The following is a 19,882-nucleotide window of genomic DNA, read 5'->3' on the forward strand; positions in this document are numbered from 1 at the left end:
TATATGTGAGGATAGGAATTTTAAAACTTGTATCTTGAATTTAAACGGGAAAAGGGTGAAGCTACGCTTGGAAACGTGTGATCTGTCCCGCTAGCAGCCTTCAGAACTCTTGCAGCATTTTTGATAAGCTGGAAGATGATATCATCAACATTTATATACTTAACTTCAAGCTTTTATAGGGAAAATATATTGTTTGGAAATATAAGTCACCACCGGTATTTTATGATAAGTGTGCAGTGCCATCTGACGCCTTTGAATTATCATCTCCTCCCAGGGCTAAAGAAAAACAGGTGTGCGTCTTTATCTCTGGTCCATCCTGGAGCTAAAGAAATGCACCTGTTGTTGGCAGGCCGAGTTCCCGATGCTTCTGCTCTCCAAGGGCCGCTCACCGAGCGCTACAGTCTGTTTCTCTCATTGACTTCCCGTCCTTCCAAATGACGGATGCGGTGCTTCAAACATACCAATCAGCCATAACTTAAAAGGCGCTGACGGGTAATGGGAGTAACACTGCTCATCTAGTTACAGCACAGTGTTCTGCATCCCAGTGGATGTTGCTTTGACACTTCCCACATCCCTAAACATTGACGCAGACCAGTTACACCCTCTGAATGACTTCAACGACAATCTTAACCAAGCGGAGCAGCGATGAGCCCCTGAAACGCTGCCGAGGGAGACCTCGGCATAGATAAATACTCTGAGCTGTTCCAGCAGCTTGCAAACAACCTGGACACTAACTTTGCAACGAATGAAGTAGCTAATTTTGATGCTAAATTGTAAATTATGACAAACATATGCTAGGCTATTACTTCTTTTGATTAAAGAGGGTAATGGCAACACTTAGGGAGGTTGGAGCACCTAGAGCTCATTCTGCTCCACGCTATCCAAGCACCAGGTTATGAGAATAACAATATACATTTTTTATATTGTTATTCTATATATATATTTATATAAATAATTATCAGCTTGTAAATCTCCTCCCCCAGCTATTGAAGGTGAGAGGTGAAAATATAATTATATATGACCTGTAACATGATGTTTTTGTTGTTGTTTTTCCTTTGCATTTTGAAGTACTGTCCTTAACCTCTAACAATGGTAAAATAATGTGCCCATGAATAATACTCTTCTGGCAAAACTATAATTATTTATGTCTATTTTTTACTGGCATTTGTTTGAACAAATTTGCAAACAAAGAAAGATCCACTCAGTCGTACTTGCACAACATTCTATTTTACACAAAGTACTTCAACTGAAATTAAATTCCTCATTTTTATTTCTGGTGCTGCAATCCAGAAAATATTGTACAAATGACCATATTTGATATATCTTTCCATTACCAGGCCCCCTAGAGAGACTTGAAGGTGTCCCCAATTCACCATCTGCTAGATGCCCAACTTAAAAGGGAAAAATTAGATTTAAGCGGATTGTTTGCTGTAAGTCTGTTGCAACTTCCGTCAACCCGTCTTCATTACTGAATGACTGAGGGGCTGTTTGGTGATATATACAGAAGAATATTACATTAAGAGGTAGAGTAAGTGATTTTCTGGATGATGTCTGTTGACGTTTGAAAAAAACATCAACAGACATCTCCATTGTAAATCTAAAAAATGGGAAGAATGTTTTAATGTAGTAAATGGAGCAATATGCATGTTTATGAAAACCAAGACAAGAACGACCGTGAAACAGAGATGCATCTCAGTAAAAGGAGTCAATCTGTGGAACAACCTTGATAGCGAAATGAAACTGTGTAATACACTAAAATATTTCAATAATATGTATAAAGACAAGATCATAAATAATTATAAATCATTGGCATAGTCACAATATGTAGATTTATTGCAAAATTATGGACAGAATTATGTGTGTATTATGTCTATGGAAGGATGCATGTATATGTATGTATGTATATGAATGCTTATGTATGCATGTACCTGTATGTGTAGATGAGTGTACATGTATGTACATGTATGTATGTGTATACAGGTATAAATAAGTGCATATATATATGTATGTATGTATGCACAGCAATGTATATATAAACGTATATTACGTGTGTAAATATGAACATCTTGATGCTGTTAAGTCGAGATAGCCCAGTTTGTTTATTTCTTTATTATTTATTTACTTTTTTCTTTCTTTCTCTCATATATATACACATATATATATTTTTTTATTTTATTTTTTTTCTCTCATGTAGTTATTTCGTTTCGTTTTTATCAAATCTTGCACTATAGTGGTTACATTATGTAAAAAGGGTAGACAAAATAAGCTTTGGCTTAGTCTACACCTTTTGGTCCTTGCTTGATCTACATGCAAAAACTTTGTATCGATTACTAACTTCTACAACGTGACCAAATAAACATATCAAATCAAAAAATCAAATCAAATCAAACTAGACATGTTTTGTTAGCAGGCTAAAGTGGAAGTACACAGGGTTTTTATATACTGGAACTCCCCAAAGTCAAGTGCAAATTTCTGATGATTATCTTTGAGATTTTTAGCTAAATCTCAAAGTTTTGACTAATGTAGAGTGTCTCATGTGAGTCTTCTGATCTTCCGTCTCCTGCAGGCCGTTCCTCGTGCTGCCTCCGTTGATGGAGTGGATCCGGGTAGCGGTCGCCCACACTGAACATCGAAGGAGCTTCTCTGTGGACAGCGATGACGTGCGACAGGCTGCAAGGCTGCTGCTTCCCGGTGTGGACTGTGAACCACGACAAATAAAGTGAGAACACCTGAAAACTTAACAACCTGCTTTAAACGCAGAAATGCTCTTGTGTGCCTCTTTATCTGGAGCACAAGTGCAGTTTCTTATGCATCCCTTTATAGAGCCTGATAGGGCGAGATTCTGCCTGCTCCTGAGTTGTGCTGGAGGAGTCATACTTATTCAGTTAAATCAAGACCTTTATTTAAGTTGAATAGCTACAGAGCAGACAAGACTGAGTCGAGTCAATTCAGTCCAATAGTTACGTCTAGCGCTCGACTTTAGGTTAAGTTGACCCAAGGTTGTCCTTGACGTACTCTATCAGTGAAATTAAGCTGTTTCGACCTTACATGCCAACCTTACGTGCCAATCAAATCCAAAAAGGTGCGTTACCCCTGGGGTCTTGTGTATAAAAGTGATGTAACTTTCTGCCTGTTGAAGCCAAGCTTGAGATGTATCTGTAGTCAGCTTTACTTGAGCTTTGCAAACAATGTGAGGTGAATGTTAATTCCCAAATACAAGGTATTATAGTTTTAAGGTCAGAACATTCTTTGGAACTGCAGCACAGGTCAGTGTTCCTGCCTGACCTTGTTCAGTGCTGACAGCAACACATATTTTCACGTTGTGTGTTTGGGATTATTTTCTCAACCCAATATTTGTTCCACAGAATGATTTGAAATGTTTCACCCAAGTCTCCTCCAGTGTTGCCATGATCTTGTCTGACAAAGAGTTGAACTTTCTCTTCATATTGTTTCAGCTCTTGACAAAAACTGTATTTAACAAAACATCCACTAAAATAAAACTAGGTCTACATATAGATGGTAAGAGAGCACTCTTCCTCTCCTCACCATCTGCTACATCAATCAAAACCGTTTTGAATAAAATTTGTGTTTGCAGAAAAATGGCAATGAATATCATTTAAGTGACGAGGTTGATTGGGTCCTTACAGACTAACTGAGGTCACTCCCACTCTGTGTGTACAAAAAGTGCATAACAAGGACTTCTTTGAACAGGAATCTCCATCAGGTCGCTGCCACCTTGTCATAAATCTGTACAGGTTGTTTATGCAACCCATGTTGTATAAACAACTATCAATGAAAAAAAAAATAGGATACTTTATGTCATCTGCATTTAATTTGACCTATTTGTCATAAATACTGATCATCTCATGCTAATCCTTATCAGACCTCTTGCTGCTGCTGCAGGCTCTTCAAAACAAAGAGTGTTTCAGCGTCACTCTTAGATAGGACGTTTGCAGTGATACAAAGACAGTGGAAGGAGGTTCTAGAAACATGTTATGTGTGAGTTTAAGGGCAAACCCTGGTCAAGATTTCTCACGATAGTACTAGATGCCCAAGAAATCCCAGCCAAACTTACTGAATGACCACACATTCTCTGAAGTTTTTCAAAACACAATGTCAGTTTGATCTGAGCTTCCACAAGAAAATAGTTTTCCAGGTCAAGACAGGCGTGTTAAATTATTGGTCAAAATGGCTTTATGGATAGGTAAAGGTAAAGTATCATCCACAATGCTGCCTAAAAATAGCACCTAAGGGAATATATATATATATATATATATATATATATATATATATATATATATATATACTTGCTACCTGGGGTCGCCAGAGAGGAAAGAGGACACCGGGTTTCGGGGAGAAATCCTTGAACTTTTATTTCTCCACCTGCCACAAAATATATATATATATATATATATATATATATATATATATATATATATATATATATATATATATATATATATATATATATATATATATATATATATATATATATATATATATATAGGTATATGTGTGTGTATATATATATAAAAATGAGAGAGAGAGAGAGAGAGAGAGAGAGAGAGAGAGAGAGAGAGAGAGAGAGAGAGAGAGAGAGAGAGAGATTACCTACTACCTACCATTACCTACTCTGTGAAGTAGAGTCCCCCTTCACCTGAATGGTGATCTGAGGCCATGAGAACACTGTTGAGCACATTGTAAATGAGTTCATTGACAATTTTTGTATTTTATAGCCAATGAAGTTCTGAAAGCAGGGATATGCTGCTTGAAAAAGCAGTGCGTAAAACCAAAAAATTGTGTCCAGTTTTTCTTTGAACTGATATAGAAAATACTGAGTATCAATGATGCTCATATTAAGGGTGGATGTATTAACCGCTTCCTCTGTCTCACTTTTCCTTCGAGCCCAAATGTATGACTGTAGGTTAAAGCCCTCTAATTGATTTTGGGCATGCCAGGAAGACCTGCTTTAGTATTTTTTTGAAATAAGGAACAGCTTAACTAAAGTGAAAACATAAAATCTGCTAATCATGCATAGTTGCACGACTACAGTGGAGGTGTTGGTATGCTAACATTAGCATTCAGCTCATTACTACCTCTAGAGCTGCTGAAATGACTGCAGACTGTGTCTGATTAAAGTGCCACGTCTAACGTTAAAAGCTGTTTACAGCGCTTGGCACTTTCAAGTGTTTGCTCCGATGACAACAACAACATAAGTCTTCACTCTGCAAATCACTTTAAGTCAACCCTGTTTCTTTCTTCAAAATTACGTGGATGTGTGCCAAATTTCCAGCACAGTACCTCGCTAATTTTATGATTTTTGCTTCAGTGGGTTGAGATTTATTTCAAATATTTGCAGAGAAGTAATTAACGAAACACCAGTGGTGTGTATTGCCAATTAGTGTCTCTTTCCAAATGCCAGATATAATTGCCAGTCAGAATTAGACAAATATCATGCAGAGGTTTCTCTGGGACCCCGTGGGAACCGCAGCTCTGACAGCTGCTCACAGCAGTTCGACATTACTGGAAACATGAATATGAAATAATGAGTCATGGCAGAAGGCTCACCTGGAGAAAAGCTGTTTTGTGAGAAGAAGACGAGTGGAAGTCAAATTTGAGTGGATTGACTTGAATGTGAACTCAATATTTATAAAGTTGTGAAAGGCAGAGCGATAATCTCGCTCCCTCAGTGTGTACACTGAAGATGAATATCCACTGATCTAAAAATCCATTTCTGAGATAAGCTCCCACTTAATCACAGTAATGGATCTGTTGTTTCCATCTGCAGGGCGGAGGATTGTTTCTGTGCGACCAGAAAGCTTGATGCAGCCTCTACGGAGGCCAAGTTCCTGCAGGATCTGGGCTTCAGGATGCTGAACTGCGGACGGACGGACCTGGTCAAGCAGGCCGTAAACCTGCTGGGACCCGATGGCATTAACAGCATGAGCGAACAGGTCTGGCTCTTAACACACACTGCTACATACAAATACTGTATATATGCAGCTTTAACATCCCACACAGAACCAGAGGAGAGTGATGCACAATGAAGTCTGAATTCCTGACAAGTGTTACCTGGAAAACCATTCATATTTCACCTGCCGGGCAGAGACTGCTCTCAGTGAATGATATAATACACCGAGTTCTTACATGTCAAGAATCATTTTCACAAAGGTGTTGGTTTATTTGTGTGTGTTTGTGTCCGTCGCATAGATACAGGCAGCATCTGAATATTTCCCCACACTATTAAAGGCTTAATGCTTAACGTCGAAATCAGACTGTAATGTGCATGAATTTGTGCTGGACTACTTTGGAGGATTTTACACAGGATGGGGTTTTGGAAACCTCTGATGGACTGTCTGACATTAAGAGTTAATTTGATCCACACCTCGACATTTATTTTAATGCACACCTTCAAACCTGAAAGTCCTATTGCATGATGCATCATGGGAATATGAAAATAAATCCACCAAGAGATCAGGTACAAGGTACACACATAATCTACTGTAAAACGCCTTCTGTATCAACATGAGCTGAGGCTCCACATAGCAAGAAAAAGAGAATGCTTAAAAACCACCATTAAAAAGCCAGATTACAGTTTGTAACTGCACATGGAGAAAAAAGTCTTGACATTTGGACTGAACTGTTTCATCGTAATGATCATCATTATGTCTGGAGTTAAAAGGGGAAAGCTTGTAGGCCTCAGAAGTATGGAACCAAATCAAGGCCAAAAGTTTTGCTAATTTGAAAATAAAATTGTAATTGAAAAACTAAGATTTGAACCTGAAAATTCAAGTTTTGATCATGAACTTATTTTCAAAGTTTCAAAAAAACTTTCAGTATCAGATCTTTTTTTTAGTTTCAGATCTTTTTATTTCAGTTTCAGATCTTTTTTTCAGTTTCAGATCTTTTTTTTTCAGTTTCACATCTTTTTTTTCAGTTTCACATCTTTTTTTCAGTTACAGAAGACCATGTCAGCTGTAAAGGATAAGGGTGGCAGCATCATGTTGTGGGCCTGCTTTGCTGCAGTAGGGAGTGGTACTCTTAACAGAATAGACGTGTCATGAGGTGAAGAAATTATGTGGACAGTGAAGCGGGATGGATCTGCCAAATGCGCACCAACTCCAATCATACCTCTGAATTACGGGTAGCTTGGTGACTCTGCAAAGTTATGTGAAAGCAAGACGGCCCACAATCTTGCCCAGTCTCCACCAGTTCTGTGAGAAGGAATGACCCCACGTTTCAATATGCCCATTAAAGGTTTTTGCATGAGACCAAGCTGCAACATCCCTTATAAAACTGACAAAATTGATGTTTTTCTCAGCTTAACACCATAAAAGCACCATAAAAGCACTTCATGTAGTTTATCTGAAGAGCTGAGAACACACCATGTTAGAACCTGATAGTGCTACACTTTTCCTGAACCGAACGCTGGCAGGTCGGGTCGATATCTCAGTCTTACTGCATCCACGTGTTAATGTCATTTGGGAATTTCTACCTTCCCCAGACGGGGGAAAAACAGATATGTTTTGTGCTACTAAGTGGAAGCTACTAGTGCAGCCTTACTTTCTGTGTTCGGTTAGACTGGCTGAGCAGTTTTCCAATCCAGTCCCAGGTCATAAGGTGTCTATATGACATGTTTTTTTTTTATTGAAACATACCATAAGCAGGCACTAACAGTGTGTATTACATATACAAAGCCAAATGGGCTTAGACATCCCTGTAACACTGGAAGAAATTAGCAAGAGGACAGTCACCGTTATCAAAAGCAATAAAGTTTAAAGTGCAGAATGGCCTAAAATTTGAAGCTCGTCGGGATAATCATCAGGGTCATCCCCCTTTAGCTGTCTGCTATTTAGCAGATTGGTGACCAGGAATTATTTAAGAATGAATCACCACAAAGGGACATCAATCTTCAACATAAAGTGCTGCAGGGTGTTACAAGTGAGTCATAAAAGGCCTCTGTTGAACATAATGGCCCAGACCCGACATATGACTGAAGTCTGCTTTATGGGATATCATCCGAAACACTTGAACAAGTCCAATAAACGGCGGAAGCTTGCCGTCCCGTTCTCAGTGAAATCCCCCCCTCCATCGCACACGGAGCAGAGGAAGATTGAACCTGCAGCTCGGGTGTAATGTGTGTGGGCCTGCCAGGCTGCAGAGTGCTCCGAGCATATGGCAGCATGCAGAGTTATAAGGCGTTGTGTTCTGGTAGGAGTTTCACTGCCCACCTCTGCTGCTGCTCTCATTGAAGGGAGTTATTTTGTAGCTGTTATTATGAAATCAGAAAAAGCATAAGCAGTTGCTGGAAATCTCTCTGATGGAAGTGAAAAGGGCTCCGAGTTCACTGAGTTTACTTCACACCAGAAATGGTGGTTAACCATCAACATGCACATATGGAATTTAAATAAAATATTGGTTTAAAGAACATTACAGTAAGCCTTGTAGATTATTTGTTAATGCACAGCTGCCGCTGAGTTTGAAACTGGAATATAACTGAAATATAACTTTTATCATTGTAACAGATTTCATGTCATCAGGATTATGTAACCAGATTACAGATGTAAGTAACACTAATCGGCAACAGTTAATGTTTGACAAAAAAAAAAAAAGAAAGATTAAATTATTGCTGTTTTCAAGGATTATTTGATCTTATCTTGACTTAATCAGTAAATAACTGAGTGCATCAGTACAAAAAAATGTAGAAGATAGGTTAAATAAGGGGTGTTTCTATATAAAGAGGAAGGTCAAGAGGTCAAAGGTCAATGTCAAGAAAAAAGTCGAAATATCGAGAAAAAAGTTGAAAATGTCGAGAAAGACATTCGAAATGTCGAGATTAATGTTGAAGTACAATCTCGAGAAAAAAGTCGAAATGTTGAGAAAAAAGTCAGAATTTCGTGAAAGAAGTCGAAATGTCGAGATTAAAAAGGAAAGGAAAAGGAAGAAAAAAGAGAAGAAAATGAAAAAAGAAGAAAAGGAAAAAAATGAAGAAAAAAAAAGCAAAAAAGGACAAAAAAGAGAAAAAAGGAAAAAAAGGTCAAACATTTTTTTAAAAGCTCCAGGAGCCACTAGGGCAGCGCTAAAGAGCCGCATGCGGCTCTAGAGCCACGGGTTGCCGACCCCTGGTCTAGCTCTTTTTATTCCACTCTGTTGATGTCAAGACTCCTAATACTCAAGTAGACTCTTTTTACAATTAAGGCCTGCACATTTATGAAATGTGCCCTGCTGTGACAATGGCCGTCTTTTTCTGCTGCCATACATTAATGATTGATAGGACGATGTTCTGTGTTACTGTGGTAACGGCTTCAAGGGTTTCATCACTGGTCTCCATCCATCCTTCGCCCTTCCCTCTCTGCCCTGACGGTTTATCCATCTCCCTTTCAGCTCCTTTTTTTCTGCAGCAAATAAAATGTGTCTCCTAGTTTTCCCATCAATGTTCCATTAGTTGATTGAAGCTCTGAGATGATCTGTGAAGGAACAAAGAAAACCAAAGGGTGGATTTGGACAACCATTTATGAAATTCTGCTTCTTTGTTGTCTTCTTTTTTCCTCTTGTTTTTCATCTTGGTCCTGAATTTGGTTCAATTTCACCCAAAATTATGTTTTCTTGTAATACAAGTCAACTACATACATAGACTACAAAAATTTCATAAAAATAATGATCAGTAAATGACTACATTTCTAACCAGCCGTGTTTATTTCAGGCTGGAATATTTATTTTGTTGTCATGCAGAAAAAGGAACTGAAGTGCTGCTCTCTACCTTTGCCCCACTACATTATTTTTTTAAACAGAAAATTCATGCCCTCCTGCATCTATATATAAAAAAAATTAAAACACCTTTTAAAGTGGTGATTATGCAGACATGTATGGGGGAAAAAAACACTTAGTTTTAAAACCATCTGGTCCTTACTATTGCTCAAAATAACCAATTGGGTACGTACAAAAACGATGCCATCATTATGTTGTCTCTAAGTACACCCCACAGCTTCAATTTGCAGTTTTCTTTCTGGCTTTATCACTTTCTCAAATTATTGTGGAGGAATTTTGTCCCAATTATCTTCCCAATATCCTGTCATTTCTTTGAGTTTTGCAGATATTTGTTGATGACCAAGCCTTCTTCGGTTCCCACCTTGGCAGTTCAGTCTCGGTCTGGATGTTAAGTTAAACACTTCAATCTGGTTTGCTTGGGATCTTGTATGACCCAGTTTCAGACCAATGGCCTCATATCAGAGCTTAAAGTACTCTGGGATACAGGGATGCACACATGCCCTGATCATCACACCTCCATCACTGTACCTCCCAGTTGATATGAGCTGTTGGTTCTAACATGCTGCGTTTGGATTTAAATCTAGCTAACGTGGCTCTCTGCAATTTGGCCGAACATCTGTACTTCGGTCTCAACAGTCCAACAACATGGTGTCATAAGTCTTGGGGTTTGTTCAGATGCAACTGTGCTGCCATGTTTTTCTTTCAGCAAAGAGCTTGTTATCTAGCAACCATCCTAACTAGCCATACTTGTTCAGTTTTTCTAGCCATAGTTATCATTTATCTTTTAGCTTAACGTAGGTGTACAAGCAGACATGGAATGCTTAAACTTTTTCTAAGCCGGGCATGGTTCGACTTTGAGGTGAACTTGCTGGGACGTCCACTCCTGGGATGATTGACAACTGTCCTTTTTCTTCGTGGAGTGATGGACTCCAGATTGTGTGGACCAGTGCTTTAAGTGGGAAAAAATAAGTGCCGGTACTCTCCCCCTCCAGTCGTACAAATATGGGACTATAATTTGTGTGTATATATATATATATGTGTATATATATATATATATATATATATATATATATATTAAACTCTCCCACTCTGTTAAAAACTTCCTGTGTTTACCTTCACATTTCCGTTTGGCCGTGCATTTTGTCCCTACAAGTTATTTCCATCACAACCACGAGTGCGTCCGTCTAGCTCAACGGGATAAGCAGGCGACTTGCGTACAGCGGCCGCGGGTTCGATTCCAATCTGGGCATATTTTGCACCCACTTCCTACGAGTCTGTCTTTCACTGCACCTATCAAATAAAGTTGCAAGAGCCGCATGCGGCTCGCGAGCCACGGGTTGGCCAAGCGCGCCTTTACGTCTGTACGGCAAGTTTTGAGCATCAAAACACCTTAATCAACAAATCCAACCTGTAGACTTTGGGGAGATAGGGGGGAGTTACTGACTGATGGGGAATCTGGGAAGAACAGTACCGGTACGCTCCGCACACAGTAAATAATTTCCGGTACGCTGATGGGTAAAATTTAGAAGTGCCGGTCCGTACCGGCCCACTTAAAGCACTGGTGTGGACATTACTTTATAACCCCTCCGAGACTGATATGTGCTTATCTAAGATCATTGCTGATTTCTTTCCTCCTTGGCATTGGGTTTTTGTTTTTCACACACTGCTTCTGAATTGTCATTTTATTTAAACAATTACACTATGTGACATGTTAAATGTTGATTTAACTTTCCCCTTAACTAATTTTTTTTATGTCGTGACACATAAAATCTTACAGTTTCCTTCCCGTCCTGCAGGGAATGACCCCTCTCATGTACGCTTGTGTCCGGGGCGATGAGGCGATGGTCCAGATGCTGCTTGACGCAGGAGCCGACATCAACAGCGAGGTCAGTGTTACTTGTCAGCCTGTCGCCGTCACAGTGATTCCACTTTTTTTTCCCAGTTTAATGTAAACATTTGTGTTGTGTCTGTGTACCAGTGAATATTTTGAACCCACTCAGTGTTGCTCCTTCCCCTTTCATCTCTGCTGACACTTTCTCACCTGCTCTCTGCTCTCCATGAAGCTCATTACATGAAGTGCACTGATAAGAAAGAAGCGAGTATGTCTTGCACACAAGCAGTGACGGTTATTTTTGCGCTGATACAGAATAATAATCCACTGATAGTCCCTCAGCGCTGCCAGTCACTTCATTACATTTTGCGCCGCAGATATCCAGCGGCAGTTTGCTTTACAACTCATCAATAATGCATTACGGTTGTACCAGCAGGTGCACTTTATGTAAGTTGCCACCACAGACTGCATGAACTTCATTTCACTTGTTGAGAAAGGAAAGTCAAGTTGAGGCTACGCTGTTATAAATCCTGCTTTTATGTCTGTGTCTGTTGCTTTAATCTTAGCTTTCAGCCAAGCTTTGCTCGAATATAAGGAGCTCCTCATCTGTCCTCCATATCATCCCTGATGCTCGTGATTGCTTCCTTGGTTTAGAGTCTGTGTCCCTCGCCGTGTTGACTCAAAAGCAAAGCACTATGTATTGAAATCATGGATTAAAGGCTCAGTTAGTCAAATTTTAAAACAAATGTACCTTCAATGGAGTATGTCTCTGCAGTCACACTAGTTATGATGGAGGCAAAAGAAATGTTGGTTTTTCTGCCTCAAAGCAATGACTCCCTCCAAAAACACAATCATGATTTAACCGGATCAATTGTCCTCAGCATGATGGGGTTTTGCTACAAACCAGATACAAGGATTTCGTCTCTGAATTCAGCTTCTTTTATTTTTTAAAATTTGTAATTTTATTTTTTATTTCATGGATGGATGGATGGATGGATGGATGGATGGATGGATGGATGGATGGATGGATGGATGGATGGATGGATGGATGGATGGATGGATGGATGGATGGATGGATGGATGGATGGATGGATGGATGGATGGATGGATGGATGGATGGATGGATGGATGGATGGATGGCCACTAAAGCAGTATGGCTGTAAATCAGTGTTATGGTTCAGGTGTTTATTTAATTCTCCATCACACATGATGATGCAATTGATCATTCAATTTTTGATGAAAAAAATCATGCTTGGAGTTATTTATTTTTAAATTATCAACATGCTGAATTGTTAATTTAAAAAAAAAATACAAAAAAGAATTAGACAAAACACACAAAATACTCTAGAGTCAGAAAATGTAAAGCAGCACAATATTAAAAACATGTTGTTCTCCAGTCACACCGTCTGTTAGCATGTAGCTACCCGAGCTGCACTTTAACCACCTAGACCACAACTTTAAAGTAGGACTGCAGCTATCAAATACATTCCATCGATTAATCGAGTAATCGGATAAAACTTACTTTTGCTTAAAGCCCAATTATAAATATTCGACAAGACTTAACATTTCCTGAGACATAAAATTAAATAAAAATAAATACAATTGTTTTCCACTTCAGATGCCCTGAATTGGAAGCTTCTGTAACTTCAGGTTCATGATACAGGGCTCTCAAGTCTCACGCACTGAGCGTCAGACACATGGATTTCAACAAGCTCACACATGGCATTTCTCACCCTGAGAAATGATTAACTTTTTTTCCTTTTTTTTCTCTTTTTTCTTCTTCTTTTTTTCTTCTTTTTTTTCATTTTTTTCTTTCCTTTTCTTTTCTTTCCTTTCCTTTTTAATCTCGACATTTCGACTTTTTTCTCGAAATTACGACTTTTTTTTCAACATTTTGACTCTTTTCTCTGCATTTCCAATTTTTTTTCTCAAAATTTCGACTTTTTTCTTGACATTTGAACTTTTTTCTCGACATTTCGAGAAAAATTATTTAAAAACAAATAATCAACAGTGTTTGTTTTTAACTGAGATTACTTTTAAGTGTAACTATTCATTTTGTATACATATTTTTTTTTTCTTCTTGCTCTTTCTGTGTTTTTATTTTTTTAAGTTTTTTTCTATGTTGTTTTCTTTTGTATTGCATTTTCTTGTTAAGACCCCAGGAAGAATAGCTGCAGTTCTATTTCGTCCCTACTGACCGCCAGGCGGTGCTGTAAGCACTGGATATCTCCCCTCGCGCATGCGCATTTCGAGTACAATACCAACAATGTCACGTCACCCGTGACCCCTGCATGACCCCCGGAAGGGTATATCTTCCGGCGTCAGCATGGGATCTTCTCCTTATTCTTCTCGCGTCGCGCTGAAGTACAGGACGGAAATAGAAGGCTGGTTGAAAGCTTCTTCCTTTCCTCCCTAAAACCGCTGGCCCCCGTGCAGCTTCGTGCCGTAAGGTAGGAGTAACGATCTCTGTCGTCCTCCAAGAGGCTGTGGCCGCGCGGTATTTATTGGTATTTATTGGTGTTCGTTGCGGCGGCGGCGGCGTCTCCCCGCCCCGCCCCCCTGGCCCAGCTGACAGAAGGTAAGCTGTTGGCTGCGCCCGACACCTGAACATTCTGTGCAGTTATTTTTTCTGCTGGAAAAAAAAAAAAAAAAAAAGAAGACAGAAAGGGATTATTTTTTTCTTTGGAAAAAACAATACAAACACCTTTTTTGGTCTTTCTTACAGCCGTGGTGAAGGCCACGCCCCTCTCCCACCGGCTCATTTGTGGTGACGGCAGCGTTTCGCTCCCTCTCCCACTTTATTAATGTGACATTATTTTTTCCTTGCAGATTATTTTTTTCTTTTGAAAAAAAAAAAAAAAAAGGAAAAAAAGAAGACAGAAAAGGATTATTTTTTTCTTTTGAAAAAACAATACAAACACCTTTTTTGGTCTTTCTTACAGCCGTGGTGAAGGCCACGCCCCTCTCCCAACGGCTCATTTGTGGTGACGGCAGCGTTTCGCTCCCTCTCCCACTTTATAAATGTGACAACATTATTTTTTCCTTGCAGATTATTTTTTTCTTTTGAAAAAAAAAAAAAAAAAGGAAAGAAACGAGAGAGGATTGTTCTCTTCTTTTTGAGTAAAGACGCCTATTTTTGCCTTTTCTCATAGCCGTGGTGACGGCAGCGTGGCCCTCCCCTCTCCCGCCTGCATATTGGCGGTGACGGCAGCGTGCTCGCTGTGGTGACGGCAGCGTTTCCGCTCCCCTCTCCCACTGACACACCTGTGTTGACGGTAGCGTGGCCCTCCCCTCTCCCGCCTGTATATTGGCGGTGACGGCAGCGTGCTCGCTGGGGTGACGGCAGCGTTTCCGCTCCCCTCTCCCACTGACACCTACGTGGTGATGGCGGCTCGTCCGCTCCCTCTCCCACCGGCACATCCGTGGTGACGGCAGCGTGACCGCTCCCCTTTCCCACCGACACATTCGTGTGGACGGCAGCGTGACCGCTCCCACCGACACATCCGTGGTGACGGCAGCGTGACCGCTCCCCTCTCCCACCGACACATTCGTGTGGACGGCAGCGTGACCGCTCCCACCGACACATTCGTGTGGACGGCAGCGTGTCCGCTCGTCTCTCCCACTGACACATCCGTGCTGACGGTAGCGTGGCCGCTCCCCTCTCCCACCGGCATATTGGTGGTGACGGCAGCGTGCTCGCTGTGGTGACGGCAGCGTTTCCGCTCCCCTCTCCCACTGACACCTACGTGGTGATGGCGGCTCGTCCGCTCCCTCTCCCACCGGCACATCCGTGGTGACGGCAGCGTGACCGCTCCCCTCTCCCACCGACACATTCGTGTGGACGGCAGCGTGACCGCTCCCACCGACACATCCGTGGTGACGGCAGCGTGACCGCTCCCCTCTCCCACCGACACATTCGTGTGGACGGCAGCGTGACCGCTCCCACCGACACATTCGTGTGGACGGCAGCGTGTCCGCTCGTCTCTCCCACTGACACATCCGTGCTGACGGTAGCGTGGCCGCTCCCCTCTCCCACCGGCATATTGGTGGTGACGGCAGCGTGCTCGCTGTGGTGACGGCAGCGTTTCCGCTCCCCTCTCCCACCGACACATCCGTATTGGCGGTAGCGTGGCCCTCCCCTCTCCCGCCTGTATATTGGCGGTGACGGCAGCGTGCTCGCTGGGGTGACGGCAGCGTTTCCGCTCCCCTCTCCCACTGACACCTACGTGGTGATGGCGGCTCGTCCGCTCCCTCTCCCACCGGCACATCCGTGGTGACGGCAGCGTGACCGCTCCCCTCTCCCACCGACACATTCGTGTGGACGGCAGCGTGACCGCTCCCACCGACACATCCGTGGTGACGGCAGCGTGACCGCTCCCCTCTCCCACCGACACATTTGTGTGGACGGCAGCGTGACCGCTCCCACCGACACATTCGTGTGGACGGCAGCGTGTCCGCTCGTCTCTCCCACTGACACATCCGTGCTGACGGTAGCGTGGCCGCTCCCCTCTCCCACCGGCATATTGGTGGTGACGGCAGCGTGCTCGCTGTGGTGACGGCAGCGTTTCCGCTCCCCTCTCCCACCGACACATCCGTATTGGCGGTAGCGTGGCCCTCCCCTCTCCCGCCGGCACATTGGCGGTGATGGCAGCGTGCTCGCTGTGGTGACGGCAGCGTTTCTGCTCCCCTCTCCCACTGACACATCCGTGCTGACGGTAGCGTGACCGCTCCCCTCTCCCGCCAGCATATTGGTGGTGACGGCAGCGTGCTCGCTGTGGTGACGGCAGCGTTTCCGCTCCCCTCTCCCACCGACACCTACGTGGTGACTGCAGCGCGTCCGCTCCCCTCTCCCACCGGCACATCCGTGGTGACGGCAGCGTGACCGCTCCCACCGACACATTCGTGTGAACGGCAGCGTGTCCGCTCCTCTCTCCTGCCAGCACATCCTTGGCGACGGCAGCGTGTCCGCTCCCTCTCCCACCGGTCGCTGTGATGGAGCGTTCATGCCCAGGGTGCATGGCCGCCCTGGACCCTGCGGATGACCAGGACCTCTGCGTGTCGTGCCTCGGCCCTGAGCAGCGGGGCCGTTGGCCAGCCTCCCCTCATCTCAGCCGGGGTCTTCTCTGAAGCGATCGGCAAAGAGAGTGGTGGGGGCCCCCAAACGACGGCGAATGACGAGCCAGCTCTCCTCGAAGGTAGATTGCTTGGCTGCCGACATGGAGCAGATGACGGCGCCCCTCCTCAATCTGCAACCTGGTACTGGCCAGGTGGAACCTGCCATGCCAGAGTTTGCTCTGGGGTCGCCACCGCCGCTGCCGGAGGACGCCATCTCCATTGCAGCCTCGGCGAGCCACTTCAACGTGTCATCAGGGGACCCGGCCTCACAGCGCTCGGGGTTCTCCTCGCACTCATCTGCCCAGAGCTCTCGGGAGGGGACGGTTTGTTCCTCCGTCCAGAGCATTATCCGCACTGCCTTGGCACACTTGCAGCCGAATGCACCGCGTGCGGAGGTGGCCTCTAGCGCCTTCCACAGGCGCAATCCTTCTCCGGTGGAATTCACATTCCGTCTTCGTCGGATTTTTTTGAGGGAGCTGCACTCATGCTGGAGAGATGTCACAGCCGGCTGATGACCGTGCTCTGACGACGATGGAGGACGCTGCTGTGGCTGGTCTCCACCACATGCCCCCCCCATCGAGCCCTCCATTGCAGCACTGATAGTGGCTCCTGATGAGGCTCTGAAGCCAGATCCCAAGTGCCCCTCTACCCAGAGTAGGGTTACTGATGGGCATATTTGTAAGGCTTATGAAACAGCGGCACGCATCGGCCGGCTGGGGAACACCCTTTTTTCATCTGCTACTGGCTCTCTCCACCTCCCTGCAGGATGCACAGGTGGATGATTCCACACAGGATATGTGTGACATATCCCTACAGGCTTTTTGCCTCCCAAACGAGGGAACTGGGGCGGCTGATGTCCACCCTGGTGCACACGCGCCGTCATGTCTGACTGGCGCAGTCACCCCTGACGGAGACTGCTCGTAGGGTTCTTCGTCAGGCACCGGCAGAACCGGGGGAGCTGTTTGGGGCAACTGCCCTGGAAGCTCTGAACCGCACCGCCCTGGCTGATGGGACCAGGCAGCGGCTGGTGTACCTTCACAGGGGTGCGGCCGCCTCCTGTACACCGGGAGGCCCTTCACCGGCCCCCGGGCCTCGGCCCCGGCCGCCTGCCCACGGCGGCCGGCGCGGCTTTCAGCGGTCTGTGAGTCAGCCTGCTGGTGACTTTCGCCCCCCTGTGCGTGGACCGTCCCACCAGCGTCGGGGCGTTGATCCCGACCGTCGCCCCCCCGGGACGTCCGGAGCCCGGGGGAGATGGCGCTAAGGCCACGGAGCCGGTCGTCAGCTACTTTTCCGGCAGCAGCTCGGTTACTGGGCTGCCTGCTCATTGGGGCCCGGGTGGTTTCCACCCTAGCCCGGGGGTACGTATTGCAGTTCCGACACCGGCCTCCTATCTCCGGCCGGGTTGAGATGACCATCGTCAGAGACCCGGCAAACATTCCGGCTGAGGGGTGTGCCCTTAGGCGCTTTCCCCTCCCTGCCGGGAGGCTGTCATCAGTAGTCCTCCCGGGTCCGCACGCGCTACATCAACGTGCTGGAGCTCTGGGCTCTGCACTTCACACTAACATTTTTTGCAACTCCTGTGGGGGAGGCACGTGCCGGGTCGGTCGGACAGTGTGTCCACTGTTCCTTGATCGGCCACCAGAGGGGGCCCCGACTCTGCACAGCTGCTGCAGGTGTCCTGGGGCCTCCTAGCGTGGACAGCTCCTCGCCTGCCCGGCCTTCGGGCGATGTTCCTGCCTGGAGACAGGAACCGGGTGACGGACTTCCTCTCCCGGCGCAAGCCGCCTTTGCAGAGGGTCCTCCAGAGGGCTCACGGGCTCCTCTTGGTGGCCCCCTTCCGACCGGGGAAACATAGTTTCCACTGCTGCGGAGGCTCTGCTGCGACACAACATGACGCCCCCCAGAGGGACCGCCTTTTCCAGCCGGGGATTCAGGTTTTGCACCCCGACCCCGTCGTTTTTGGCTCTGAGTCTGGCCGCTGCGGCGCCCGACCCATTGTTGTCAAGCTGTCCTGAACCTGTCAGGGCTGGCATCTCGAATGCCCATGTGCCTCCCACCCGCCTCTGGTATGAGTGCGATTGGGGGAGATTCTCTGCCTGGTGTGCAGACGGGGCAGAGGACCCTGTTCTTTGCCCCGTGGCCACGATCCTGGGGTTCCTTTCGGTCCCTCCTGGATGGTGGCCGTGCTCAGTCCACTTTAAGGGTGTATGTGGCGGTTGCCCTGGTTGAGAATGCCACCGTGGGGTGCCACCGGCTGGTTTCTCTTTCTCAGGGGGGCTCTGAGGCTGCCCCCCCCCGAGGAGCCCAAAGGCCCCAGTTTTCGATTCCATTCGATTTTATTTATATAGCGTCTAATACAACAGATGTTGTCTCTAGACGCTTTCCAGAGAACCAGAACATAAACATGAATATAAACCCCCGAGCAGTGTGGGACCTGCCCATGGTGCTAGGTGCCCTCTCTTCTCCACCCTTTGGGCCCTTGGCCCGGGTGGGCCTGAAGTGGCTCTCTATGGAGATAGCTTTTCTCCTCGCCATGACATCGGCGAGTCGATGAGTTACATGCCCTGTCAGTCAGCTCAGGGGCTACGTTGTGGCCGAACGTGGCGTTCCTGCCCTAGGTCCTGCAGAGAGTGGGCCAAGCCCTTTGTGCCCCGTACGGGCCCTTGCTGCTTATGCTACCGCGCCTGTGCGACGGTCGGAGCAGCTTGTTCTCTGCCATGGTGGCCCCAACAGGGGGCGTGCTGTTTCTGGACAGCGCCGTCCCACTGGGTGGTGGACACCATCGAGCGCACCCACAGGGCCAGTGGCCGCCCCTTACCAGTGGGGGTGAGGTGCCACTCGACCAGAAGCGTCGCAGCTTCTTGGCTGCCCTGCAGGGGGTGCCTCTGGAGGACATCTGCACCGCGACTTCATGGACGTCGCCAGACACGTTCTCCAGGTTTTACCGGATCAATGTCGCCACTCCCAACCATTGGGCGTGGTTCTACTCCCGGGTCCTTCTGCCCCTGGTCAGTGAGGTATGTGACCGGGATCCTACGTGACATTGTTGGTATTCGTCATCCAGTGCTTACAGCACCGCCTGGCGGTCAGTAGGGACGAAATAGAACGAAAGTTACGCCTGTAACTACGGTTCTATGAGTCCCGGATGACCGCCAGGCCTGCCGGTCA

General features: G+C 45.5%; 1 protein-coding gene across 3 annotated transcripts in view; it reads left to right on the forward strand.

Annotated features, from left to right (window-relative positions):
* LOC133423800 (ankyrin repeat and BTB/POZ domain-containing protein 3-A) overlaps positions 1–19,882 on the forward strand; it is a 265,489-nt gene that overhangs the window by 218,832 nt on the left and 26,775 nt on the right. For all 3 annotated transcript variants that reach the window (XM_061714081.1, XM_061714082.1, XM_061714083.1), the window contains exons 4-6: positions 2,567–2,719; positions 5,789–5,954; positions 11,565–11,654. In XM_061714081.1, the coding sequence (XP_061570065.1) occupies positions 2,567–2,719; positions 5,789–5,954; positions 11,565–11,654 (409 nt within the window). The remainder of the gene's footprint in view (positions 1–2,566; positions 2,720–5,788; positions 5,955–11,564; positions 11,655–19,882) is intronic.

Source organism: Cololabis saira, chromosome 23, assembly GCF_033807715.1.
Source record: "Cololabis saira isolate AMF1-May2022 chromosome 23, fColSai1.1, whole genome shotgun sequence".
In the NCBI taxonomy this organism is placed as follows: Eukaryota; Metazoa; Chordata; class Actinopteri; order Beloniformes; family Belonidae; genus Cololabis; species Cololabis saira.